General features: G+C 39.0%; 1 protein-coding gene across 2 annotated transcripts; it reads right to left on the reverse strand.

The window, feature by feature from the left end:
- prrt1 (proline-rich transmembrane protein 1) lies at positions 1–25,781 on the reverse strand. Of its 2 annotated transcripts, none has more exons than XM_057827621.1 (4): positions 25,535–25,781; positions 12,728–13,062; positions 10,291–10,482; positions 1–1,225 (listed from the first exon to the last, which is right to left on the reverse strand). In XM_057827621.1, the coding sequence occupies exons 1-4, from the start codon at positions 25,548–25,550 to the stop codon at positions 1,049–1,051; spliced, it is 720 nt and encodes a 239-aa protein (XP_057683604.1). In that variant the 5' UTR covers positions 25,551–25,781; the 3' UTR covers positions 1–1,048. The 2 variants fall into 2 exon arrangements, with proteins under 2 accessions (XP_057683604.1, XP_057683602.1); XM_057827619.1 differs by lacking the exon at positions 25,535–25,781 and adding an exon at positions 15,840–16,106.
- Positions 25,782–25,880: the final 99 nt, after the last annotated feature.

A 25,880-nucleotide genomic window follows, 5' to 3' on the forward strand; every position in this document is an offset into this window, starting at 1 on the left:
AATATATTTATATTTTTCATTTAAATCATTTTCTAATTGTATTTAACGTTACAGACAAAATGTCTTACACTCATCCAGAGTAGTTTTGGTTTATAGTAGGGCTATCAAATGTATTGCGTTAACGGCGGTAATTTTTGTTTTTTTTAATTAATCACGTTAAATAATCAACGCATGCGCTGCACGACCCACTCACGCATTGTCGCGTTCGATCTATAATGACGCCGTTTTACCTATAGATAGCGCTAAAAGGCAGCGTATAATGAGTAGGAATAATTTTGACAACCTTTGGAGCCATTTTTTATGTGGGTAAAGCCTTACAATACCTCTCTCAGCAGTTAAAAATAACGTGGGAGGCAATGTGGGAAGGAAGGTAGTAGTTAATCATTTTCTTAACACCCTACGTTCTTTCCCAACGCAGAGAAGATATATCAATTGGTGGCGCTTCCCATCATGCATTTGGGCAGAAGTTAAATGGCTGCAGTATCATTATGTTGAATGTATATATTCGTCCGAGTTTTGTTCATTTTTTTCTTAATGCAAATCCAAAATGTATATGATCGGGAAAAATTATCGGGAATGATTGGAATTGAATCGGGAGCAAAAAAAAAGCAATCGGATCGGGAAATGTCGGGATCGGCAAATACTCAAACTAAAACGATCGGGAGCAAAAAATCATGATCGGAACAACCCTACTTAAAATGTTTGGTAAAACTGGTTTCAATTGCACTTACTTATTTTCCCCCTTCTGTCATTGTTTGCATGCTATCCTCATTAAAATATGAAAACCTATAAATGTTTGGGTGGTTTTAGTTAAAGCAGACACTGTTTTTTCATCTGTGTGATTTTGACAAAGGTCAGATAACATTTCAATGTGATTTTATGCACAAATGTGAGATATTCCAAAAGGTTCAGATACGTTTTCATACCACTGTATTTGTATGATAGCGGAGTGTTTAGTCATGTGGTTGTGTATGTCATCAATGCTCCTGTTTCCATTTTATTATCTAAGCTGATGTTTCACATAGCCCTCTTCCCCTTCCCCGTGTCGTTACGGTTCCCAGTCGTCGTCGTGATGTTGCGAGGCGATAATCACCACCACGGTGAGGATGGTGCACAGCACGATGGAGGCTATGCCGACGGCCAGGCTGATGAAGGAGAAGTTGCGAGCCTCGCGGGAGGCGATCTCTGCCGTCACCATGTCCCCTCTGGCGATGGCTGTACGCACCTAAACGAAAATGGAAGGACAGGAATGGGAATGTCATTTCCGTCAACAACAACAACAACAAAAAAGCACATACACAAATGTGTTTGTTTTTATATTTAAAAAATTAATTAAACCTAAAGAAATAAAATAATTACATTTTTTTTTAAACTGCCACATTTTTAGCTTCGGTGGTGTGCTGCTCCGTCTGATTGGTGCAACGTGGCCACCTTGGGGCAGTATTACCGCAGTAATACAGGGTATCCGCGCGGGTCTTAAAAAGCCTCAAAAAAGTCTTAAATCCAATCATTTGAATTTAAAGCCTTAGAATTTCTGAAATTCTCGTAAAATCTCATAAAAGGTCTTAAAAGGAACCTCGGACTTGACAACTTCTAGGTTCTAATAAGCCACAATTGAAGTTAGCTGGGATAGGCTCCAGCACCTCCGCGACCCTCGTGAGGAATAAGCGGCATGGAAAATGAATGAATGAATGTTCTCTTTTACTAAAATACGTTATTTGAAACATTTTATTGCAATTGATTTAAAGATCTGGAATATTTTGTACATGTTTTGACCTACGGAGGGCGCCATGTTCTGACGCAGTTGGGATGGAATGGTAGAATAGCTGTGCTAGCTAGCAGGCAAAGCTAGTATGATGACTGGCATGATTTTGTCGCATTCTGCTGTTGGTCAGATAGTTTTCTTACAGAGATGTGGGATGAGTTCCCAACATTGTACTTCCATCCAATTCCAGTTCATCAGCAGTGTCTTTAAACCGATCCTAGGCGGCTTGCTGAGATACTGACTTGCTGCCATTTGACAGTTTGCTAAATGTTAGATCCAGTGCGCCTCCATCAGAGGAGAGTATATGATGAGTAAAATATGTGATTACCGTAATTATCGGACTATAAGCCGCTACTTTTTTCCTTCATTTTGAATCCCGCGGCTTATAGTCCAGTGCGGCTTATTTGTTGATTTATTTGGGTTAAAAGGTAACATTTTATTCAACAGCGTCGTCATAAGACAGTCAGAATTATGATGTTATACTATCATGGGCATTACTGAATGCTTATGACAAATCATGTCATTAAGTGTCATCCGGCAAATTATGTCACTAACTCCATTTATGTCCAGCTCGGATCTTTTACATCCATTCAAAAGCGAGATAATTTGCCGAATAACACTAAATGACATCTGTTATAAACATTCATTCATGCTCATGACAGTGTCATGTCATAATTATGATTGTCTAATGACAGTCTTATGGTGCCACTGTCAAATAAAGTGTTGCCAAATGCCATAACTAGCAATTAATGAAATAACTGGAACAGTAACTGAAGAAATGATTAGCACAGAACATTAACTTTGATTGTTATTTACATCTGTAGCGCTGCAATGCATTCTAGGAGGCATGTTGGACAACAACAGTGTTGACAGCAGGTGGCAGCAGAGGTTTACTGTCTCCCCTAATGAAGCAGTGATGGTCAAATGAGGTTTCTTGAAGCAATGAAGCTTTGTAGCCAATTGGTTCAACGCTTCATGGTGGTTCATATGGTCTTATGACAGTCGTATGATGCCGCTGTCAAATAAAGTGTGACTGGTTAATATCTTTTGGTGTAAATATCCCATAATACAGTGACGACAGCTGCGGCTTATACTGTATATATATACATATATACACACACACATATATATATATATATACACAGGACTGTCTCAGATAATTAGAATATTGTGATAAAGTTCTTTACTTTCTGTAATGCAATTAAAAAAACAAAAATGTCATACATTCTGGATTCATTACACATCAACTGAACTATTTCAAGCCTTTTATTATTTGAATATTGCTGAATTTGGCTTACAGCTTAAGAAAACTCAAAAATCCTATCTCAAAATATTAGAATATCATGACAAAGTATACAAGTAGGCTATTCAACTAATCACCTGAATCATCTAATTAACTCGAAACACCTGCGAGGGTTTCCTGAGCCTTAAAAACACTCAGCTTGGTTCAGTAAACTAAATCACAAGTATGGGGAAGACTGCTGTCCAGAGGACCATCATTGATACCCTCCATCAGGAGGATAAGACACAAAAAGAAATTTCTCAAAGAGCAGGCTGTTCACAGAGTGCAGTTTCAAAGCATATCCACAAAAAGTCTGTTGGAAGGGAAAAATGTGGCCGGAAACGCTGCACAACCAAGAGAGATGACCGCAGCCTTAACAAAATTGTGAAGAAGAGCCGCTTCCAGAATTTTGGGGAGCTTCAAAGACAGTGGGCTGAAGCTGGAGTCCAGGTATCAAAAGCCACAGTTCACAGACGTGTCCGGGAAATGGGCTACAATAGCCGTATTCCCATGGTCAAGCCACTTCTGAACTCAAGACAACGGAAGAAGCGTCTGACTTGGGCTATGGAGAAGAAGCACTGGACAGTTGCAGAGTGGTCCGAAGTCCTCTTTTCAGACGAAAGCAAGTTTTGCATTTCATTTGGAAGTCAAGGCGCCAGAGTCTGGAGAAAGGCTGGAGAGGAGCAAAATCCAAGTTGCTTGAAATCCAGTGTGAAGTTCCCACAGTCAGCAGTGGTTTGGGGAGCCATGTCAGCTGCTGGTGTTGGTCCACTGTGTTTCATCAAGTCCAGAGTAAATGCAACTGTGTACCAAGAGATTTTAGAGCACTACATGCTTCCATCTGCTGAAAAGCTCTATGGAGATGAGGATTTCATTTTCCAGCATGATCTGGCACCTGCCCACAGTGCCAAAACCACCAGTAACTGGTGCACTGACCATGGCATCACTGTCCATGATTGGCCTGATAATTCCCCTGACCTGAACCCCATCGAGAATTTGTGGGGTATAGTTAAGAAGAAGATGAAAGACACCAGACCTACAAATGCAAATGAGCTGAAGGCCGCTATCGAAGCATCCTGGGCATCAATAACACCTCAGCAATGCCACAGGCTGATTGCCTCCATGCCACGCCGGATTGATGCAGTAATCCGTGCAAAAGGATTCCCAACCAAGTACTGAGTGCATCAATGGACATTTTCAAATGTTTGATTTAGTTTTGCTGTTATAAAATTATTTTTTTACTTGGTCTGAGGAAGTATTCTAATTTTTTGATATAGGATTTTTGAGGTTTCTTAAGCTGTAAGACAAAATCAGCAATATTCAAATAATAAAAGGCTTGAAATAGTTCAGTTGATGTGTAATGAATCCAGAATGTATGACATTTTTGTTTTTTTAATTGCATTACAGAGAGTAAAGAACTTTATCACAATATTCTAATTTCCTGAGACAGTCCTGTATATATATATTTTTTTTTCCCCAAAATGCATTTTTCCATCCAGAGTGAGGGGGCACACTTTAAATATATTAAAGTGATATAGGCATCTTTGAGTGAACTTCGAGTAAAATTCAAGTATCTTAAGGCTGGGCTCTTTTTTGGAAATCAAAATATGGTCACCCTATTTTAACCTGCAAATTAAGGAGATGGAATAAATGCTCAAACAGCTCTCCAATGCAGGGACATTTGAATATGATGTAACAAGAAGATGCACGAGTAGGGAGCAGCGCAAACACAAACAGATCGATGTCACCGAGCGTGCAGAACGAAAGAGGCCACTCGCCACCGCATCTACGTACCAAAGTCAGGCCCAGGCCTTGTCAGCTCAACTCAACTCAAAGCCAACTGAGCTGAGTGAGCACGACCACTGGAAAAAAAAACATCCCCTCTAGTTGCCCCCTAAATGGCGCTGTTATGTAATATATCTGTTGGGTTCATGTGGGCCTGCACAGTCTGTTGCTGTTGCTCAAGCATAGATAAAATACTGTAGATAGGATGGATGGATAAAATAGATGCCGAAGATAAACAGACGTACTGCTAAAAAAAATAGAACTTCCAATAAATCATGCTAAGTAGGCAACCGCTAATTGTGCAAGTTCTCCCACTTGAAAATACTAGAGAGGCCTGTAATTGTCAACATGGGTAAACCTCAACCACGAGAGACCCAGAAAATCACATTGTTTGATTTTTAAAGAATTTATTTCCAAATCATGGTGGAAAATAAGTATTTGGTCAATACCAAGAGTTCATCTCAATACTTTGTTATGTACCCTTTGTTGGCAATAACGGAGGCCAAACATTTTCTGTAACTCTTCACAAGTTTTTCACACACTGTTGCTGGTATTTTGGCCCATTCCTCCATGCAGATCTTCTCTAGAGCAGTGATGTTTTGGGGCTGTCGTTGGGCAACACGGACTTTCAACTCCCTCCACAGATTTTTTATGGGGTTGAGATCTGGAGACTGGCTAGGACCTTGAAATGCTTCTTACGAAGCCACTCCTTTGTTGCCCCGGCTGTGTATTTAGATCATTGTCATGCTAAAAGACCCAGCCACGTCTCATCTTCAATGCCCCTGCTGATGGAAGGAGATTTTCACTCAAAATCTCTCGATACATGGTCCCATTCATTCTTTCCTTTACACAGATTGATTGTCCTGGTCCATTTGCAGAAAAACAGCCCCAAAGCATGATGTTTCCACCCCCATGCTTCAAAGTGGGTATGGTGCAATTCAGTCTTCTTTTTCCTCCAAACAAGAGAACCTGTGTTTCTACCAAAAAGTTCTATTTTGGTTTCATCTGACCATAACACATTCTCCCAGTCCTCTTCTGGATCATCCAAATGCTCTCTAGCGAACGGCTGACGGGCCTGGACGTGTACTTTTTTTCAGCAGGGGTACACGTCTGACAGTGCAGGATTTGAGTCCCTGGCGGCGCATTGTGTCACTGATAGTAGCCTTTGTTACTGTGGTCCCAACTCTCTGGAGGTTATTCATTAGGTCCCCCGTGTGGTTCTGGGATTTTTGCTCACCGTTCTTCTTATCATTTTGACACCACGGGGTGAGATCTTGCATGGAGCCACAGATCGAGGGAGATTATCAGTGGTCTTGTATGTCTTCCATTTTCTAATAATTGCTCCCACACTTGATTTCTTTACACCAAGTGTTTTACCTATTGCAGATTCAGTTTTCCCAGCCTGGTGCAGGTCTACAGTTTTGTCTCTGGTGTCCTCCGACAGCTCTTTGGTCTTGGCCATAGTGGAGTTTGGAGTGTGACTGACTGAGGTTGTGGACAGGTGTCTTTTATACCGATAATGAGTTAAAACAGGTGCCATTAATACAGGTAACGAGTGGAGCCTCGTTGCTTGTTTGTAGGTGACCAAACTTATTTGCCACTCTAATTTGGAAGTAAATTCTTAAATTCAAACAATGTGATTTTCTGTTTATTTTCCACATTCTGTCTCTCTTGGTTGAGGTTTACCTATGTTGACAATTACAGGCCTCTCTAATCTTTTCAAGTAGGAGAACTTGCACAATTGGTGGTGGACTAAATACTTATTTGCCCCACTGTATATAATCAGGGGTGAAAGTGGGCCAGAACGATCAGGAACGCAGTTCCGGTATAAGATTCAGGGCCGGAACGCAGTGACAGTATAAGATTCAGGGCCCGGAATGCTGTTCCGGTACACGGGGCTTTGATTCCAAAAAAATGATGGCAACTGTCAAAACGCTATGTAAAAAAAATAATAAAAATGCTAAGCTGCCTCACATGCATTTCATTTCCAAGAAGAAAACTATTTACCAACATTAGATTTACATATACAAGTGTTAACAACAAGCATAATCTGTTTCCACCAATATTCATCATTTACTTAATTCCACAGACGGCATGGAGGTTTCCCCAGCTGCTGCAGTTATCCGAGTCTGACGATGATGAGTCAAGTCAATGTGCGAATGCACGCAGCAAAACAAAATGCCTGGACTCATTTATCCGTTTAATTGGCTGACATACTGACATGTGATCAGCAGAGATAGATTGCTGATTGGTTCAAATGTGCATGTTTTCTGAACAGCAAAAAAAATTGATGCGAAAAAAAAGGGCAATGCAACATAAAATGGATCAAATCTTTAAAAGCAAGGAAAGAGTTGAGGAGGCTTATTCATCATATTTAGTTTTATTTGCTCTGATGGGGAGGTTCAGAACATCTTAGCTGCCAATGTGCACTTTGGACTTATATTTGGTCATTTATGTTAGGCCACTTATTCATTTCCTTATGATTTAAAAAAGTCAATGTTCAATTTCACTCTGCATAATATAAGGCAATTGGACTTATTTTTCTGAATGTATGGTACAAATATCTTTATTAGTAAAAAAAAAAAAAAAAAAAAAAAAGAACGCAAAAGTAAATGTTTACATGAACTTCAATTTTAATATACATCCTATGTTCTTAAGTAGTTAAAATTGAGATTTGGCATTTAGTATGTGAGGAAATGAGGGAAAATAAAAATTACGAGATGTAGGTTGTGGTTATTGCTGTTTTTTGTTAACTTTTATTTTGCAAATCATTGAAAAAAATACAATTTTGAATGAAAATCTGTTTTTGTATGTGTTATAAAAAAAACTGTGCCAAAACAGTTTTCTTTACATTTCAGTTGTTTTAGGAGGTTTGACCCACAAAATGAAAATAAATAGATAAATAAACAAACAAACAAACAAAATTTCTGGCTCTATGGCAACCTTCACGTCAGGGAGTTCACTTTCACCCCTGTATATAATACACGACCTTATATTGGTATGATCGTCAATTATAGACCCTACTCACGTGACGTCACAGCCACGCCCCCGCGCCATGTTGTCCGTCTACTCGTCATGTTAACGCATTACCGCTTCATAAATTCCTCCTATTATGGCGTGTTTTTCTGCTCGTTAACATTACTAATCAAAATGGTGAAGGCGTGTGTGGCGGTCGGTTGCAAAAACAGAGAAGATAGACGGAGAGACTTGGAAGTTTTACCGTATTCCGAGAGACCCGGAGATGAGAGCGAGATGGACTGCTGCAATTCGACGAGAAAACTGGGCTCCAAACGACTACCACAGATTATGTAGTAGTCATTTTATATCTGGTAAAATGCATTTAATCTATATTTAGAGGGTTTGGGGCTGACAACCACAATTAAGATCATTGCTAGGCTAATCGCCGACAACATACCGTTTCAAATTCAAGATGCTTACCGTAATTTCCCGAATATAACGCGCACTTTTTTTCCCCAAAATCAACTTGTAAAACCATGGTGCGCATTATAAACGGGTATATGGATGGAGACAGAAATATATATATATATATATATATATATATATATATATATATATATATATATATAAACCGATTTTTTTTTTTGACACGGCCACGTAGTGTTGAAGAAACGTATACGGCGACCCGTTGCCGACCATTACGGTACGTGACGTCACCATTGTTTCGGTAATACTTTACTCTCATCGGCCGAATGATTTCGTCTGTGTTAAATTCTGCTTTTTTTTACTCTTCATAAAGCACGGAATTTAGTTTCTTGAACTCATTTGAGTCAACGTTTATTGCAGCTCCGCAACTCTGACCATAACAAATGTAAGCACACAGACTTCTTGTGCCCGTCAACTATATCTGTCCCTCAGGAAACTCAATCCCAAATAACAATAGTTCCTATTACTGTCGTGGTCACAGCGATGAGCTCTCACGGATTTCCGACTTACATTCTCACTTTCATTTTACCGTATCAATCTAAGGAAGAAACATTTATTCATCATGATGAAACGAGCAAGTTATACAGCAGCCTTTATAAGAAAAGTCACATCTGTTTTGTTTTCTCCCAGATTCTGGTAAGCTGGAGAAGTTGTCAAATTGTATTATTACCGTAAATATTGTCTGTTTATGGTAATGTTTTGAACTACCAATATGCTATGCTTGTGCTGTGTTTCACCAGTCAGTAAAATGACATTTCTGTATCTGTACACGAGCTCTGTTTTTTTGTATTCTTCTATTTATTGGTGCTAAAATTAGGGTGCGTGTTATAAACGGGTACAATATTTTCCCCTAGATTTTACAAGTAAATTTGGGGTGCGCATTATACACGGGTGCGCCTTATATTCGGGAAATTACGGTATTTGTTCCACCATCTTTATTTTTTGAAAAATATTTAGTTGGTAACAAGTGAAAGAAGCTTGCCTCGTCTACGGATCATCGGTTAAACATGTCCAAACTTTTTGCAAAGAGGGCCTGATTTGGTGTGGTAAAAATGTGCGGGGCTACCTGGGCTGATTTATGTAGAACAATACATTTAAAGAAATGTTAGCAAGCCCTTCTGTGTGTCACATTTGCTTTATTATTATTTTTTAAAATACATAATTTCAACAGTCTCGTCTTTGTGGCGTTCTCTTTCGACACTCGGGCTCTACTGCTGCTGTGCTAGCTTCAAGTTGGTATAATTTTTCGCTGCGTATCTTTCCTGTAATGTTGTCGTACATGTCAGCGTGTCTTGTTATTATCGCGCACATCGAACTCTTTGAAAACAGCGAATGTCTCTTTGCAAATGAGGCAAACACAGTTGTTGCGTGTTTTATTGAAGAAATAGTCCAATATCCACCTATCCTTGAAGCGTCGGCCATCGCAGTCAACTTTTTTCTTTTTTTGATTGTCGCCATTTTAGAAATCACACAGGGTAATGTTGCTTAGAGTGCTGCTCTTAATGTTTTTCAAAGTTTCGTGAGAATAGCCCGAGTTTCTGTGGAAAATGTAGTTGTAGATATCAGGCTAGCAGATGTCAGGAAGAGAGGGCGAAGACAGCGGGTTGAAAAATATCGATTTAGGCATCAAATATGGATCTGGCGAATGGATAGACTCAAGCTTTTCCACATAACGCCTTTTATGCAACGCATCCAATGAGTTTACAGCGTCAGATAACACCGGGGCTTCCATGAATTGCTCTATAACTTGCACGACTAATTGAAAACAATGAGAATAGGTCTAAAAAAATGATGGACAATATGGCGGCCGGATACAGCGACAGTCATTTTGTGACGTAGGTGAGTAGGGTCTATTGGCAGTGGTGGCTAGGAGTCCTGGTGGGCGGGCAGCGGTGTGGTGAGCGTGGGGAACGTTGGTTTGGCTCAAAAAAGGTTGAAAAACACCAGTCTATGTGTTGTGCTGCTATGAAAATAACCCAGGTTCAAATCCCACACAGTGTGTATAGATACATACCTGCACCGCTTTGATGATGGCGATAATGCCAGTAGGCCAAAAGCAGCACACTGTCGTGAGCACAGCGATGGGCAGGTAGTCATGTGGCGGCCGGCGATCCATTAAGGTGATGTTGGGCGGCATTTGCATGGGGTGAATTTGACCCTGTGGCATCGCTGGGTGGCCTCCTGTAGCAGGCATGTAGGGCTGTCCCTTTAAAAGAAAAAATCTTTGATTAAAATGGAAACAACCGTGAAAAGATGCCATTTTAGGGGTTTGTGTAGTTGGGCTAATGATATGCCTATCAACACTTAAAGTGTGACGCCAAAAAACATTTTTATTTCATATTTCACACTGTGTTTTAGGCTCCTGAATGAAATGGACCGCTGGATGTGTGTGGAAGCGATCGTTTTATATTTTCAATTTTTGAATCCCGCGCCATGAAAATGAGTGAGTTCCGGCAACAATCTCAGGTATAGGACAAATGCGAATGTGGCGTCACCCGGGTCGGCATCTCACAATACAGCATTGCTTTATAGCATGCAGATGGACTGCGGATTCAGCTGATTTTGCGGATTTGTTTGCCTCACGCTAGCCAAACAGCTGCAGGCTTTTGTAGCTGCACCAGGGAGAGGCGTGTGAGCCTTTTTGGGTTCCAAAAACTTAGTTTGTTTTTCGCATCACGCCAGCCGAACGGCTGCAGGCTTTTGTAGCTGCACCACGGAGAGGTGTGTGAGCCTTTTTGGGTTTCAAAAAGTTCCCGTTCACCCTCGGAGAATGGCCAAAACAAGTCTGACAATTGTGGGACCATTGGACTTACGAGGAAGTGAGTAAACATCGTGTTTTGTATTATGTCAAATACTGGGATCATGGCACACGTTTTAATTAGGACTGTCAAACGATTAAAAATTTTAATCGAGTTAATTACAGCTTAAAAATTAATCATAATTAATCGCAATTCAAACCATCTATAAAATATGCCATATTTTTCTGTAAATTATTGTTGGAATGGAACGATAAGTCACAAGACGGGTATATTCATTTAACATACGGTACATGAGTACTGTATTTGCTTATTATAACAATAAATCAACAAGATAGCATTAACATGATTAACATTCTGTTAAAGCGATCCATGGATAGAAAGACTTGTAGTTCTTAAAAGATAAATGTGAGTACAAGTTATAGAAATTTTATATTAAAACCCCTCTTAATGATTTCGTTCGTTTCGTAAAAAAATAAACTAGTAGCTCGCCATTGTTGATGTCAATAATAATTATGGTGCCGAAACCCATAAAATCAGTCGCACCCAAGCGCCAGCAGAGGGCGGCAAGACACCAAAAAACACAAGTAACAAGTGGAAATGACACTTTGCTGTCATTTTAATCTGTTTGAGCGGGGCATGTGCGTTAAACGCGTCAAATATTTTATGTGATTAATTTTAAAAATTAATTACTGCCCGTTAACGCGATAATTTTGACAGCCCTAGTTTTAATACGGAGGTGGCTTGCATTTTGTGACTGACATGCTCCTTCTCCACCAAGAATGGCACTCGGCCTACGACCAGCAGCTTGTTTGCACACCCCCCTCTAGTCTTGGCTTATTGCCCTCTTCGTGAGCCCGGTGTTCTGTCAAATTTTCCACCCCATCAGAAATTGTAACTTTGTGTTAAAAATGGCCGTGAATACAACGATTACAAAGTAAACACTACGAACTTTCGATAAATAAAGGAATATTTATTTACATTTGATCATGGACGGACATGTAGAAAAGTTCTCCTCAGATACGTCCTGCCATGTTAGCTGCACAACAACTACACGCCGCTCTCTCACTGTTTACATCTTCGCCGTGTTTTTAATCATTAAGTTACACCATATTCGTGTTGACCATATGGCAGCTACTTTGTCCGGCGGTCATTCTCCAGCTGCTTACCTGACAAACGAGCTCTCTTCCTGCCCGCAGGAGGGAAACAACGAGCTATAACTTGCCCGCCACTGGGCGGGTTGCCGATCGACGAAGACAATCGGCAACCCCGCCGCCGTGTGACATGATCCGGGGTAGTTTTTTGTGATTTTTCGCCTCGAAAGGAGAGAATATGACTTCGAAACATCACTCGGTTCAGGTTAGCATGTCGACTAGCTGTCACGCCTCCTGGTTTGTTTACGCTCTCCGAAGCCGAGGCAGGGAAATGACAAAAGCCGGACTAACTTAGGTGGCATAAAATGTGTAAGAAGTCGACAGTTTTGACCATTCTGGCGTAATTTTGCCATGTCGTACTGAATAAATGCATTTGTAATATTTCATATTCCATTTAGCACAAGACTGTTATTTGTCATGACCAAGCCATTTATTTAGCAATTGGGGAAAAATACTTGGATAAAAAGAATATCCTGAAATGTGTCTGAGAAATATTTCTACTGGAATGCACATACAGTAATGTAAGTTAAACATGACTCACTGACGCCATGGGGTAGACAGGAACGTAAGCAGTGCACGGTTGCAGCTGAAGAGGGTACCCGGGCTGGATGTATCCCACTGGAGGATGAGGCATGGTTCCTCCGGGGCCCTGAGTTTGGACGGTGTAGCCTTGTGGGCCCCCCGGAGTTCCCATGGGGTTATAAGGGAAGGGAGCCTCTTGGAGATATCCCTCCGAGCCCGGGGGCGGCGGTGGCGCGGGATAGCTCGGTTGGGCGCCGGGTGCCATGTTGGGGTGTTGCTGCGGTACATTTGGATCTTGCGGGCCTGGGATGTACGGTGGGGGCTGCATCATCTGACGGCTAGGGTCGTCAAGGCCTGGGATGGAACATGGGATCAAACAGTCACACAAATTCACTTATAAACCAAAAGTCTTCGCATTTCATTAGAAGCTCACTAAAAGTATGGAATCACCAGTCTCGGACGAGCACTCACTCAGACATTTCATCATGTAGAACAAACTCAGATGAAAAGCTTGAAAAAATAATGAATTAGTTCAAAAGTGAAACTCTTTAGCATTCAGAAAGACTAAAAGAAATGGATAGCAAACATTAGTAAATGATAATTTTATACAGCAACTGCAGGGAAATATATATGGAATCACTCCATTCTGAGGGAAAAAAATGGAAACAAACAAAGAAATAACAATCAAAACACATTTCTAGTATTTAGTAGCACCACCTCTGGCTTTAATGACAGCTTGCAGTCTCTGAAGTAGGGCTGCAGCTATCGATTATTTTAGTAGTCGATTAATCGATGAACTAGTTAGTTCGAATAATCGAGTAATTGGATAAGGAACAAGAAAAATTAAAATACCTGAGCTGAGCCACAAATGGTATATTAAAAAAAAGGATCTATGGACGACAAAAGAAAAATGGGCTAACTTACATAGCAAAATTCCGCTAGCTTAAATGCTATAAAAAAAACGCTAATTTTTTTTACAATGCGCCTAAGAAATGGTTCAGACATATATTCCCACAAAAAACGGCTAAATATACCTATAAACTAAATTACGTAGACATTAAAAATCAAGAGCTCAAACAAAAACTTAGCTTACGTTGGTCTGAACAGGGAGGAGTTGGATTGAGCCATGTGAAATGAGGCAGACCAGAGTGTAGTGTATCCACCCTAATCAATAAAACGAAATGCAAACACTTTCAAAATAAACCATTACAACGCCAGTTTAATTAAACGAATACTCGTAGCAACAAAATTTAATTCGAATATTTTTTTTCTAATCGAATACTCGAGTTAATCGATTAATCGTTGCAGCACTACTCTGAAGCATGGACTTGATGTTTTCTTCAGGCAGTCATCTATGTAAATCTCACTGGAACAGCACCGAACAAAAGTTCCAGCATCATCACCTTGTCAAGAGTCAAGAATCTGAATTGGAAATTCCCTCCCACTTCAAACGGATTGTCAATGGCTGGCAGTGGCAGCCAATGCCAGGCAATGAGGTCATCTTGGGCCATTTAAGGTCATTTACCTGTTGATTTTCAGTTACTTCCTGTTGATTTGGGGGTATTTTATGGGTCTCTTCCTGTTTACTTTGAGTTACAGAACAGGAAATGACCTGGGAATCATCCAAATGAATAGGCAGTTACTCAAACTCAACAGAAAATGACCTGTAAATGCCCTGAAAATCGGACAGAATGACTGTGAATTAGGGCTGCAGCTATCGATTATTTTAGTAGTCGATTAATCGATTAACTATTTAGTTCGAATAATCGAGTAATTGGATGAGGACCATAAAAAATGATAAAATACTTGAGCTGAGCCTCAAACGGTATATATACCGTATTTTTCGGACTATAAGTCGCAGTTTTTTTCATAGTTTGGCTGGGGGTGCGACTTATACTCAGGAGCGACTTATGTGTGAAATTATTAACACATTATTATATACTATTACATGTTATTTTGGTGTTTTGGAGTGACACTGATGGTTTGGTAAAGCTGTTAGCATGTTCTTGATGCTATAGTTATCTGAATGACTCTTAATGGCTATGTTACATTAACATACCGGCCATGTTCACATTCAGTTGTTCATGCATCATGTTCACCATTGTATTTTTATTTTAAATTGCCTTTCAAGATGACATATCTGTTCTATGTGTTAGATTTTATCAAGTACATTTCCCCCAAAATGCGACTTATACTCCGGTGCGACTTATATATGTTTTTTTCCTCTTCGTTGGGCATTTTATGGCTGGTGCGACTTATACTCAGGTGCGACTTATAGTCCGAAAATTACGGTATATACATATATATATATATATATATACACACAAAAAACAAAAAAACTGTACAACAAAAAAACAGTTGGCTAACTTACATAGCAAAAGTCCGCTAGCTTAAATGCTATAAAATGCTAAAGTTTTTTTACAATGCTCTTAACAAATGGTTCAGACACATATTCCCACAAAAAATGGCTAAATATACCAATAAATTAAATTACAAACACATAAAAAAATGTTAGCTCAAACGAAAACTTAGTTTATGTTGGTCTTAACAGGGAGCAGATGGATTCAGCCATGTGAAATGAGGTAGACTAGAGAGCCGTCTATCCACTAAAACCAATAAAACTGAATGCAAACTCTTTCAAAACAAACCATTACAACGCCACTTTAATTAAACGAATACTCGAAGCAGCCAAATTTAATTTGAATCTTTTTTTTCTAATCGAATACTCGAGTTAATCGATTAATCGTTGCAGCACTAGAGTGAATGCTCTGGTTTCGAATGAACGAACGTTCCCAGTCTAAATGGATTGGGCGTCAAGCACAGTCAATGCAGCCTTAGTTAACTGAGACACTATTATGGTGGAAGATTTTGGTATCAATTTGTTGGTTTGTTTTTTTTTAGACATTGACACCTTTTGAAAATGATATTTCGATTCTTGGCAGGAGCACATCGATAACCTTTTGGGATACAAAAGGTACAAAACGTATGGAGCCCTCTGGGTACTAAACTGTACCCACAGTTTAGCAATATGTATCTACAGTTCACTAAACTGTATCCACAGTTTAGTTATTTGTACCCACATCTTAAAGTGACACTGTTTATGGCGACCAAAGAAAACGTGCATTAGTTACCTCTCAAAACACCTTTGTTCATCAAGGGCAACCCGTGTGCAGCTGCTTGCTTTATCCGTCGGCGTTTGGAGTCCCCCAGAAAACCAAACTATGGACGACCGTTTCCGGGTTATTGTTAAACTGTGGGTACAGTTTAGTAATCTGTGGGTACAATTTGCTAAACTGCAGATACAGATTAGCGATGAAAAATATTTGCTTCTACCCAAGCAGTCCTGCGGCTCAGTAGAAAAGATGTAAGTGGGTGACACGGGAGGTAGAGTGGGGAGGACTTGAAGGGACAAAGAGCAGAACAGCTGAGTGATGAAGGATGACGACTTGTGCTCAGGGACCGGCTTTACGTAATAGTCGTAAAGCATACGTACCCTTTTTTATGATGCAAAATAGGGTTGTTTCGATCATGTTTTTTTGCTCCCGATCCGATCCCGATCGTTTTAGTTTGAGTATCTGCCGATCCGATTGCTTTTTTTTTTTTTGCTCCCGATTCCATTCCAATCATTCCCGATAATTTTTCCCGATCATATACATTTTGGCAATGCATTAAGAAAAAAATGAATAAAACTCGGACGAATATATACATTCGACATACAGTACATAAGTACTGTATTTGTTTATTATGACAATAAATCCTCAAGATGGCATTTACATTATTAACATTCTTTCTGTGAGAGGGATCCACCAGAAAGACTTGTGACTTTGTATATTGTGACTAAATATTGCCATCTAGTGTATTTGTTGTGCTTTCAGTAAATGATACTGTAGCCATGCCCAAATGCATGATGGGAAGTGGAACCATGACTGTGCGTCGTGCTACCAATTGATATATCTTCTCTGCGCTGGGAAATAACATTAGGTGTTAAGAAAAAGATCAATTGCCACCTTGCTTCCCCACATTGCTTCCCATGATATTTCTAATCGTAGGGAGAGGGATTGTAAGGTTTTAGCCAATTAAAAAAAAGGCTCCAAAAGCTGCCAAAATTCACTCTACTCGTTTTACGCTGCCTTTTATCTCTCTATATAGGTAAATCGGCGCCATTACAGATTGAGCGCGACAATGCGTGAGTGGGTCGTGCAACGCACATATTAATTGCGTTAAATATTTTAACGTGATACATTTTTTAAAAAAATTAATTACCGCCATTATCGGGATAAATTTGATAACCCTACCTTAAGCCTAAACTAAAGACTGGATGAGTGTAACCTATTATGTCTGTAACGTTAAATACAATTAGAAAACGGTTTAATAATAATAAAAAAAAAATTAAAACAAGGCATGGCCGATATTTTTTTGCCGATTCCGATACTTTGAAAATGACGAGATCGGACCGGATCGGGACATCTCTATTATTTACCTGTTGATTTTCAGTTACTTCCCCGAAAATCGGACAGAATGACTGCGAATGCTCTGGTTTCAAATTAGCTCTGCAAGAAATAATCGATTAACTTGAGTAGTCGATTAGAAAAAAAGATTCAAATTAAATTTTGCTGCTTCAAATATTCGTTTAATTAAAGTGGCCTTGTAATGGTTTGTTTTGAAAGTGTTTGCATTTATCTTTATTGATTTGGGTGGATACACGGCCCTCTACCTCATTTCTCACGGCTGAATCCATCTGCTCCCTGTTAAGACCAACATAAGCTAAATTTTTGCTTGGGCTAATGTTTTTTTTTTTAATGCATTCGTAGTTTAGTTTAAAGGTATATTTAGCCATTTTTTTGTGGGAGTATGTGTCTGAGCCATTTGTTAAGAGCATTGTAAAAAAAGTGTTGGCATTTTATAACATTTAAGCTTGCAGACATTTGCTATCTCAGTTATCCAATTATTCTTTTGTTGTACATAGATCCTCTTTCTTTTAATATACTGTATACATACCGTGTGGGGCTCAGCTCAAGTAAAAATTTTTATGTTCCTTATCCGATTACTCGAATATTCCTAAATAGTTAGTGCTTTCCCTCAAAGCATTTTCTACTGGTTTTTGAAGTGTGTTTTGGGTCATTGTCCTGCTGGAAGACCCATGACCTCTGAAGGAGACCCAGCTTTCTCACACTGGGCCCTACATCATGCTGCAAAATTTGTTGGTAGTCTTCAGACTTCATAATGCCATGCACACGGTCAAGCAGTCCACTGCCAGAGGAAGTAAAGCAATCCCAAAATATCAGGGAACCTCCGCCATATTTGACTGTGGGGACCGTGTTCTTTTCTTTGAAGGCCTTGTTCTTTTTCCTGTAAACTCTATCTTGATGCCTTTTCCCAAAAAGCTCTACTTTTGTCTTATCTGACCAGAGAACATTCTTCCAAAATGTTTTTGGCTTTTTCAGGTGAATTTTGGCAAACTCCAGCCTTGCTTTTTTATGTCTCTGGGTCAGAAGTGGGGTCTTCCTGTGTATCCTACCATTCCCTTTTCATTCAGACTGCGACGGATAGTACAGGTTGACACTGTTGTACCGTCAGACTGCAGAACAGCTTGAACTTGTTTGGATGTCAGTCGAGGTTCTTTATCCAGCATCAACACAATCTTTCGTTGAAATCTCTCCTCAATTTTTCTTTTCCGTCCACATCTAGGGAGGTTAGCCACAGTGCCATGGGCTTTACACTTATTGAATACACTGCGCACGGTAGACACAGGACCATTCAGGTCTTTGGAGATGGACTTGTAGCCTTGAGATTGCTCATGCTTCCTCACAATTTTGCTTCTCAAGTCCTCAGACAGTTCTTTGGTTTTCTTTCTTTTCTACACGCTCAATGTGGTACACACAAGGACACAGGACAGAGGTTGAGTCAACTTAAATCCATTTTAACTGGGTCCAAGTGTGATTGTTACTGCCACCACCTGTTATGTGCCACAGGTAAGTAACAGGTGCTGATAATGACACAAATTAGAGAAGCATCACATGATTTTTCAAAGGGTGCCAATTAAAGATGTCCCGATCGATTGGCATCCTGATCGATCGGGTCCGATCATGTCATCTTCAAAGTATCGGAATCTGCAAAAAAATATCGGACATGCCTTTTTTTAATATACTTTTTTTTTTTTTTTTTTTGATTAAATCATTTTCTAATTGTATTTAACGTTACAGACAAAATGTCTTACACTCATCCAGAGTCTTTAGTTTTGGCTTCAAGTAAGACTATCAAATTTATCGCGTTAACGGCAGTAATAACATAAAATATTTAACGCAATTAACACATGCGCTGCACTACCCACTCACGCATTGTCGCGTTCAATCTATAATGGCACCGTTTTACGTATACATAGAGCTAATAGGCAACGTAAAATGAGTAGAGAGAATTTTGGCAGCCTTTGAAGCCTTTTTTAATTGGCTAGAGCCTTACAATCCCTCTCTCAACAATTATAAATGTCGTGGGTAGCAATGTGGGGAAGAAAGGTAGTAGTCGATCTTTTTCTTAACACCCTATGTTATTTCCCAACGCAGAGAAGATATATCAATTGGTACCACTACGCACAGTCATGGTTGCACTTCCCATCATGCATTTGGGCAGAAGTTAAATGGCCACAGTATCATTTACTGAAAGCTCAACAAATACACTAGATGGCAATATTTAGTCACAATATACAAAGTCACATTTATCCTTTAAGAATTACAAGTCTTTCTATCCGTGGATCCCTCTCACCGAAAGAATGTTAATAATGTAAATGCCATCTTGAGGATTTATTGTCATAATAAACAAATACAGTACTTTTGTACTGTATGTTGAATGTATATATTCGTCCGAGTTTTATTCATTTTTTTCTTAATGCATTGCCAAAATGCATATGATCGGGAAAAATTATCGGGAATGATTGGAATTGAATCGGGAGCAAAAAAAAAGCAATCGGATCGGAAAATATCGGGATCGGCAGATACTCAAACTAAAACGATCGGATCGGGAGCAAAAAAAAAAAAAATGATCGGAACAACCTTAGTGCCAATACTTTTGTCCGGCACACAAAATATTAAATGTGTTGGTTCACTTACTTATTTTCCCCCCTTCTGTCATATTTTGCATGCTATCCTCATTAATAATGAACACGTATAAATGTTCGGATGGTTGGAAGTTAAAGCAGAGTTTTTTTCATCTGTGTGATTTTGACAAAGATCAGATTTTTGGCAGAAATGTGAGGAATTCCAAAAGGTTCAGATACTTTTTCATACCACTGTAGTTGAAAATTGCACTTGTGCTTGGTTGCAGTTTCAACAGAGCAAACTCCATCTTTGATTAAAATCTATTTTTGGCCACAACATTAGGGTCAGGCTCACTGGTACCAATAAAATCTAATGCAAGTTTTATGACACCAATTTAAAATGCTGCTTTTCTTTATTCATTTCGTAATGTGGTTATTACAACTGGTGCGTGTTGCCTTTGACAAAACCGCAAATAGCTTATTTTCTTATAGAGCGATGTGATAAATCATCTACACATGATGTACAGTTAAATGAATACCTCTCAACTAAAATAGAGAAATAATGCCTTTGTAAAAGAAGTTTTGGTTGTTTTTAGTATTAGGGAGTATTACGGTTCAAACAAAACTCAGAAGTACAAACCAAAACTGTATCAAAACTTAATCAGAGGAACAGGAACACGAGGGCTTGGAAAGGATACTGCTATCAACAATGACGCAACAAGAACTTAAATACAGACATGGGGTAACAAGACAATGGGGCACAGGTAGTTGACACAAGAGGAAGCTGATGGGGGCTACTAAGGAGCAGGCACAACAAGTGAAACCAATGGATAATCACATGACAAGACACGCTAGGGCACAAACATAACACAACTTAACTCAAGGCATGAGACAAACTGCATGGAATTTGTTGAAGTCAACTCCACCGACTAATTAAACACCTGCTAACTTGACGATTAAGCCAAATGTCAAAAATTCTTAATTTCCACTAAAATGATTTGTTGCTCATGTTGAGGCGTCTTGAGTGGCTTACCCCTAAGTAGCCAATAATTACTGGTAAATATTTCAAAGTGATACTTGGTAACTGTTCAGTTTTTGGTCGATTTTAGCGACGCCGGTGGACAAGAGCGGTAGTGTTTTGCTTCTGACATTCCTGGGGAAAATTATCAAGTGAGTTGTGTTAGAACAGATCCAGGTTTTTATGATGCAAAACGATCTTTTTAACTCATTTCAGTCTGGATTTCGGCCACTACACAGCTCCGAGACCGTGCTTATCAAAGTCCTAAAGGATATTCGTCGGAATACCGATGCAGGCAAATCATCTGTTCTGCTTAGAGATGTCCCGATCGATCGGGATGCCGATCAATAGGGTCCAATCACGTCATTTTCAAAGTATCGGAATCGGCAAAAAAATATAGGACATGCCTTTTTTTATTTTTATTTTATTTTTTTTAATTAAATCGTTTTCTAATTGTATTTAACGTTACAGACAAAATGTCTTACACTCATCCAGTCTTTAGGTTTGGTTTAAAGATTGGTTCATAATAACAAAAATCCTCCCCTGCCATTTATTGTCGCACTCACATGGGTGGCACCGAAAAAAACTTTATTTAACATGTTTATTGTTTACATATTTTATGGCACAGTGCTGATAAGCTTTGTTTTGATCCAAAGCAGTGGAACAATGTCATGTTGGACAATAAAAAAAGATACTTGGAGCAATTTAATTGAGTTTTATTCATTTTTTTTCTTAATGCATTGCCAAAATGTATATGATCGGGAAAAATTATCAGGAATGATTGGAATTGAATCGGGAGCAGAAAAAGCAAACGGATCGGGAAATATCGGTATCGGCAGATACTCAAACTAAAACGATCGGGATCGGATCGGGAGCAAAAAAACATGATCGGAACAACCCTAGTTCTGCTACTATTGGATCTCAGTGCCGCATTCGACACGGTTGATCACAACATTGGAACAGTTGCTACGGCTTACTGACAATGTTCTTCAGTTGTTCACATCTTATTTACATGATCGGGATTTCTTTGTGTCAATCGGAAACCATCAATCAGAACGAACCAAATTCACGTGTGGAGTCCCTCAAGGGTCCATTCTTGGACCACTCTTATTTAACATCTATATGCTTCCCCCAGCTCAGATTATGGAACAGTATGACATATCCGACCACACCTATGTAGATGACACACAACTCTACATTTCTGTGTCCCCGCATGATAATAGTCCCTGAGTAAATGCATTCATTAAATCAATGAAATGATGTGCCAGAATTTTCTCCAGTTAAGTGTGGAAAAGACAGAGTTGATCATTTTTGGGCCAAAAAAGGAAAGGTCAAAGATAAGCAGGCACCTTAGCGCAATGTCACTTACAGCTACAAATCAAGTCAGAAACCTTGGCGTAATTATTGACTCAGACCTAAAATTTGATAGCCATCTAAAGTCCGTCAGTAAATCTGCTTATTACTACGTAAAAAATATAGCCAGAATTAAGGGATTCTGACGCAACAAGACATGGAAAAATGTATGCATGCATTCATTTTCAGTAGATTGGACTTTTGAAACGATATATTTACAGGTCTTGATAAAAAACCAGTCAGGAAGCTGCAGCTAGTACAGAATGATGCAGCCAGTGTCCTCACAAATACAATCAAACTGGACCACTTTATACCGGTTTTGAGATTTTTACACTGGCTTCCCGTGAGTGAAAGGATAGACTATAAAATACTACAAAACACTTAATGGCCTTGTACCAAAATACATGCTTGATGATTTAGATTCCTATGAAACATCTAGACCCCTAAGCTCATCTGGAACTGGTCTCCTGTATGTTCTAAGAACAAGAACCAAGCGCGGTGAGGTAGCATTTAGTTATTATGCTCCTCACCTCTGGCACAAGTTGCCTGAAGGTCTGAAGAATGCTCAAACTGTTAGCTCCATTAAATCAGGGCTAAAAAAGCCTTTATTTAGCACAGCATATCCATAACTGTCTATAAATTAGTGCTGGAACGATTATTCGATTAACTCAAGTATTCGATAAGAAAAAAATATTCGAATTAAATTTTGCTGCTTCGAGTATTCGTTTCATTAAAGTGGCGTAATGGTTTGTTTTGAAAGTGTTTGCATTAAGTTTTATTGATTTGGGTGGCTACACTGCCCTCTAGTCTGCCTCATTTCACATGGCTGAATCCAGCTGCTCCTTGTTAAGACCCAACATAAGCTAAGTTTTTGTTTGAGCTAATGTTTTTTTAAATGCATTTGTAATTTAGTTTAAATTTATATTTAGCCTTTTTTATGGGAATATGTGTTTTAACAATTTGTTAAGAGCATTGTAAAAAAATAATAGTCATTTTATAGCATTTAAGCTCGCGGACATTTGCTTTGTAAGTTAGCCAATTGTTCTTTTGTTGTACATATATCCTCATTCATTTATTTTTTTTTTTTTTAATACCTTTTGAGGCTCAGGTCAGGTATTTTTTTTCCTTATACGATTACTCGATTATTCGAACTAACTAGTTCAGCGATTAATCGACTAAAATGATCGATAGCTGCAGCCCTACTATAAATTGCAATGTATTTGCTTTCTATTCCTCTTGTGCTTTATCTCCATTGCTGATTTCAATTATTATTATTAGTAGTAGTATTTTTATGATTTATTTTTTTATTCGTGATTGAATGTGATTTTTATGTATAATTTTATTTCCTGTTTTGATTTTTTGTTTTTAAGTTCTATTGATCGAATGTGATTTTTATGATCTTTATGTGATGTAAAGCACTTTGAATTACCCTGTGTTTAATTGTTCGAAATAAATTTAACATCGTCTTCTACTGGTCGCCTGCAGATGGATTAAACGACATTTCTGTTTCCACCGGCTGTGTGAAGGATGAAAAGTAATGAATCCAGTTGTGGCTAAATTCCCCCTCCTCAGACAAAACTTTTTTTGTCTCTTTTGTTGCTCTGCCATCTTTTCAGATTTTGCCTGAAAGTGTTTGCATCGATTTGTCTTTATCATGAATGGGGGAAGGGGGACGTGACGTATGCCGTAAAGCAGTCAGCACATTTGTAAGGTTTTTTTTGTGGCGGCAGGGTTCCTGCCACCCTCCTTAGTTAATTAGTAGTCATTTTTAAAGTATCGGAATCGGTAAAAAACTATCAGCCATGCCTGTTTTTAATATATATATATATATATTTGTATTAAATCGTTTTCTAATTGTATTTAACGTTACAAAAATAATATATTACACTCATCCAGAGTCTTTAGTTTAGGCTTAAGGTAGGGATATCAAAAATATCCCCATAACGGCGGCAATTAATTTATTAAAAAATGTGTCACGTTAAAATATTCAACGCAATTAATGTACGCGCTGCATGACCCCCTCACTCATTGATGCACTCAATCTGTAATGACGCCGTTTTACCTATATAGAGAGATGAAAGACAGCGCATAATGAGTAGAGTGAATTTTGGCAGCCTTTGGAGCCTTTCTTTAATTGGCTAAAGCCTTGCAATCCCTCTCCCTATGATTAGAAATATCATGGGAAGCAATGTGGGGAAGCAAGATGGCAATTGATCTTTGTCTTAACACCTTAAGTTATTTCCCAAAGCAGAGAAGATATCCATTGGTAGCACGACGCACAGTCATGGGTCCACTTCCCATCATGCATTTGGGATGGCCACAGTATCATTTACTGAAAGCTCAACAAATACACTAGATGGCAATATTTAGTCACAATATGCAAAGTCACAAGTCTTTCTATCCGTGGATCCCTCTCACAGAAAGAATGTTAATAATGTAAATGCCATCTTGAGGATTTATTGTCATAATAAACAAATACAGTACTTATGTACTGTATGTTGAATGTATATATTGGTCCGAGTTTTATTCATTTTTTTCTTAATGCATTGCTGAAATGTATATAATCGGGGAAAATGATCGGGAATGAATCGGGAGCAAAAAAAAAAGCAATCGGATCGGGAAATATCGGGATCGGCAGATACTCAAACTAAAACGACCGGGAGCAAAAAAACATGATCGGAACAACCCTATTAATTAGTCCCAGTGAAAGTGATACAGAGCCCCTCAAGATATAAAAGAAGTGTCATTCAACTAGTTGTCAGTTGATATTTCAGCACAAATGTTATAAAAATATACTTAAAGGTTGAAAAGTTACCTAGTGTTGCTTTAATTCAAAAAATTCAAAATGACCATGCAGCAGGCTATGTGAAGGCATTCCACGACGTCATCAATGGACGGTTAAACAATGTTTTACTAGATTTTGACAAATATACTGTATAATGATAATCATTTTAAGCATGAGCTATGGACTTGAATAAAACATTATGCTTGCGATTGTGTATGTGGAGTTGCATCCGTTAACGGAGTGGCCTTTTAATTCCCAGCCGTGACGTGATTCTTTATTTAATCTTCGATTCACATCATTGGCATCACGGACGCCCACGTAATGCCTAAAGAATGCGTATTAGATGCAAATTATGTGGTAAAACTATCAAATGAGAAAACAGAAAGAAAACGTTAGGACAAAAAAAAAAACCGTAATGAAGTGTGATAATTGTCTCAAGAGTAATTTAAGGCCGAATGATGATGTTTTTCAGCTGGCAGCACCCACGCATGAAGCGCGGGTTGCATCGCTACAAATGCGCACATCCACAGAGGATGGAGATGCTGACCAAAGGGAATGGAATAATAAACAAACAAAAAAATAGATATGCACATAAACGGCGCGCAAGAATAAGCGCGGTTCAATAAACACGTGATCTTACCGTGTTTTTCCGACATTCCTCTCTATCTTCCTCCTTGATGGGATGATGCCGTTGTCACCAATCAAAAATCCCCTCGGAAGATGCACAAAGGTGCTGACTTTTACTTGATGGGCTTGCAGGCCATCCTCAAGATGCTCTCATCTTTAAGAGCGCTGATAACCTGAGCGCTCTCTCTCTTCCTCTCCTGTGTGTTTCTAACAAGGTTCTTCCACGAACACGTCGGTGAATATGAAATCAATAAGCCAGCAAGAGATGGTTGTCTTAAAGCGACAGTCGGTTCTGACTGCGCATGCAGGCACTGAGCTGGAACATCCCATTAAAACTCGATAAAGAGGCTGGATTTGGA

Source organism: Corythoichthys intestinalis, chromosome 22 (genome assembly GCF_030265065.1).
Source record: "Corythoichthys intestinalis isolate RoL2023-P3 chromosome 22, ASM3026506v1, whole genome shotgun sequence".
In the NCBI taxonomy this organism is placed as follows: domain Eukaryota; kingdom Metazoa; phylum Chordata; class Actinopteri; order Syngnathiformes; family Syngnathidae; genus Corythoichthys; species Corythoichthys intestinalis.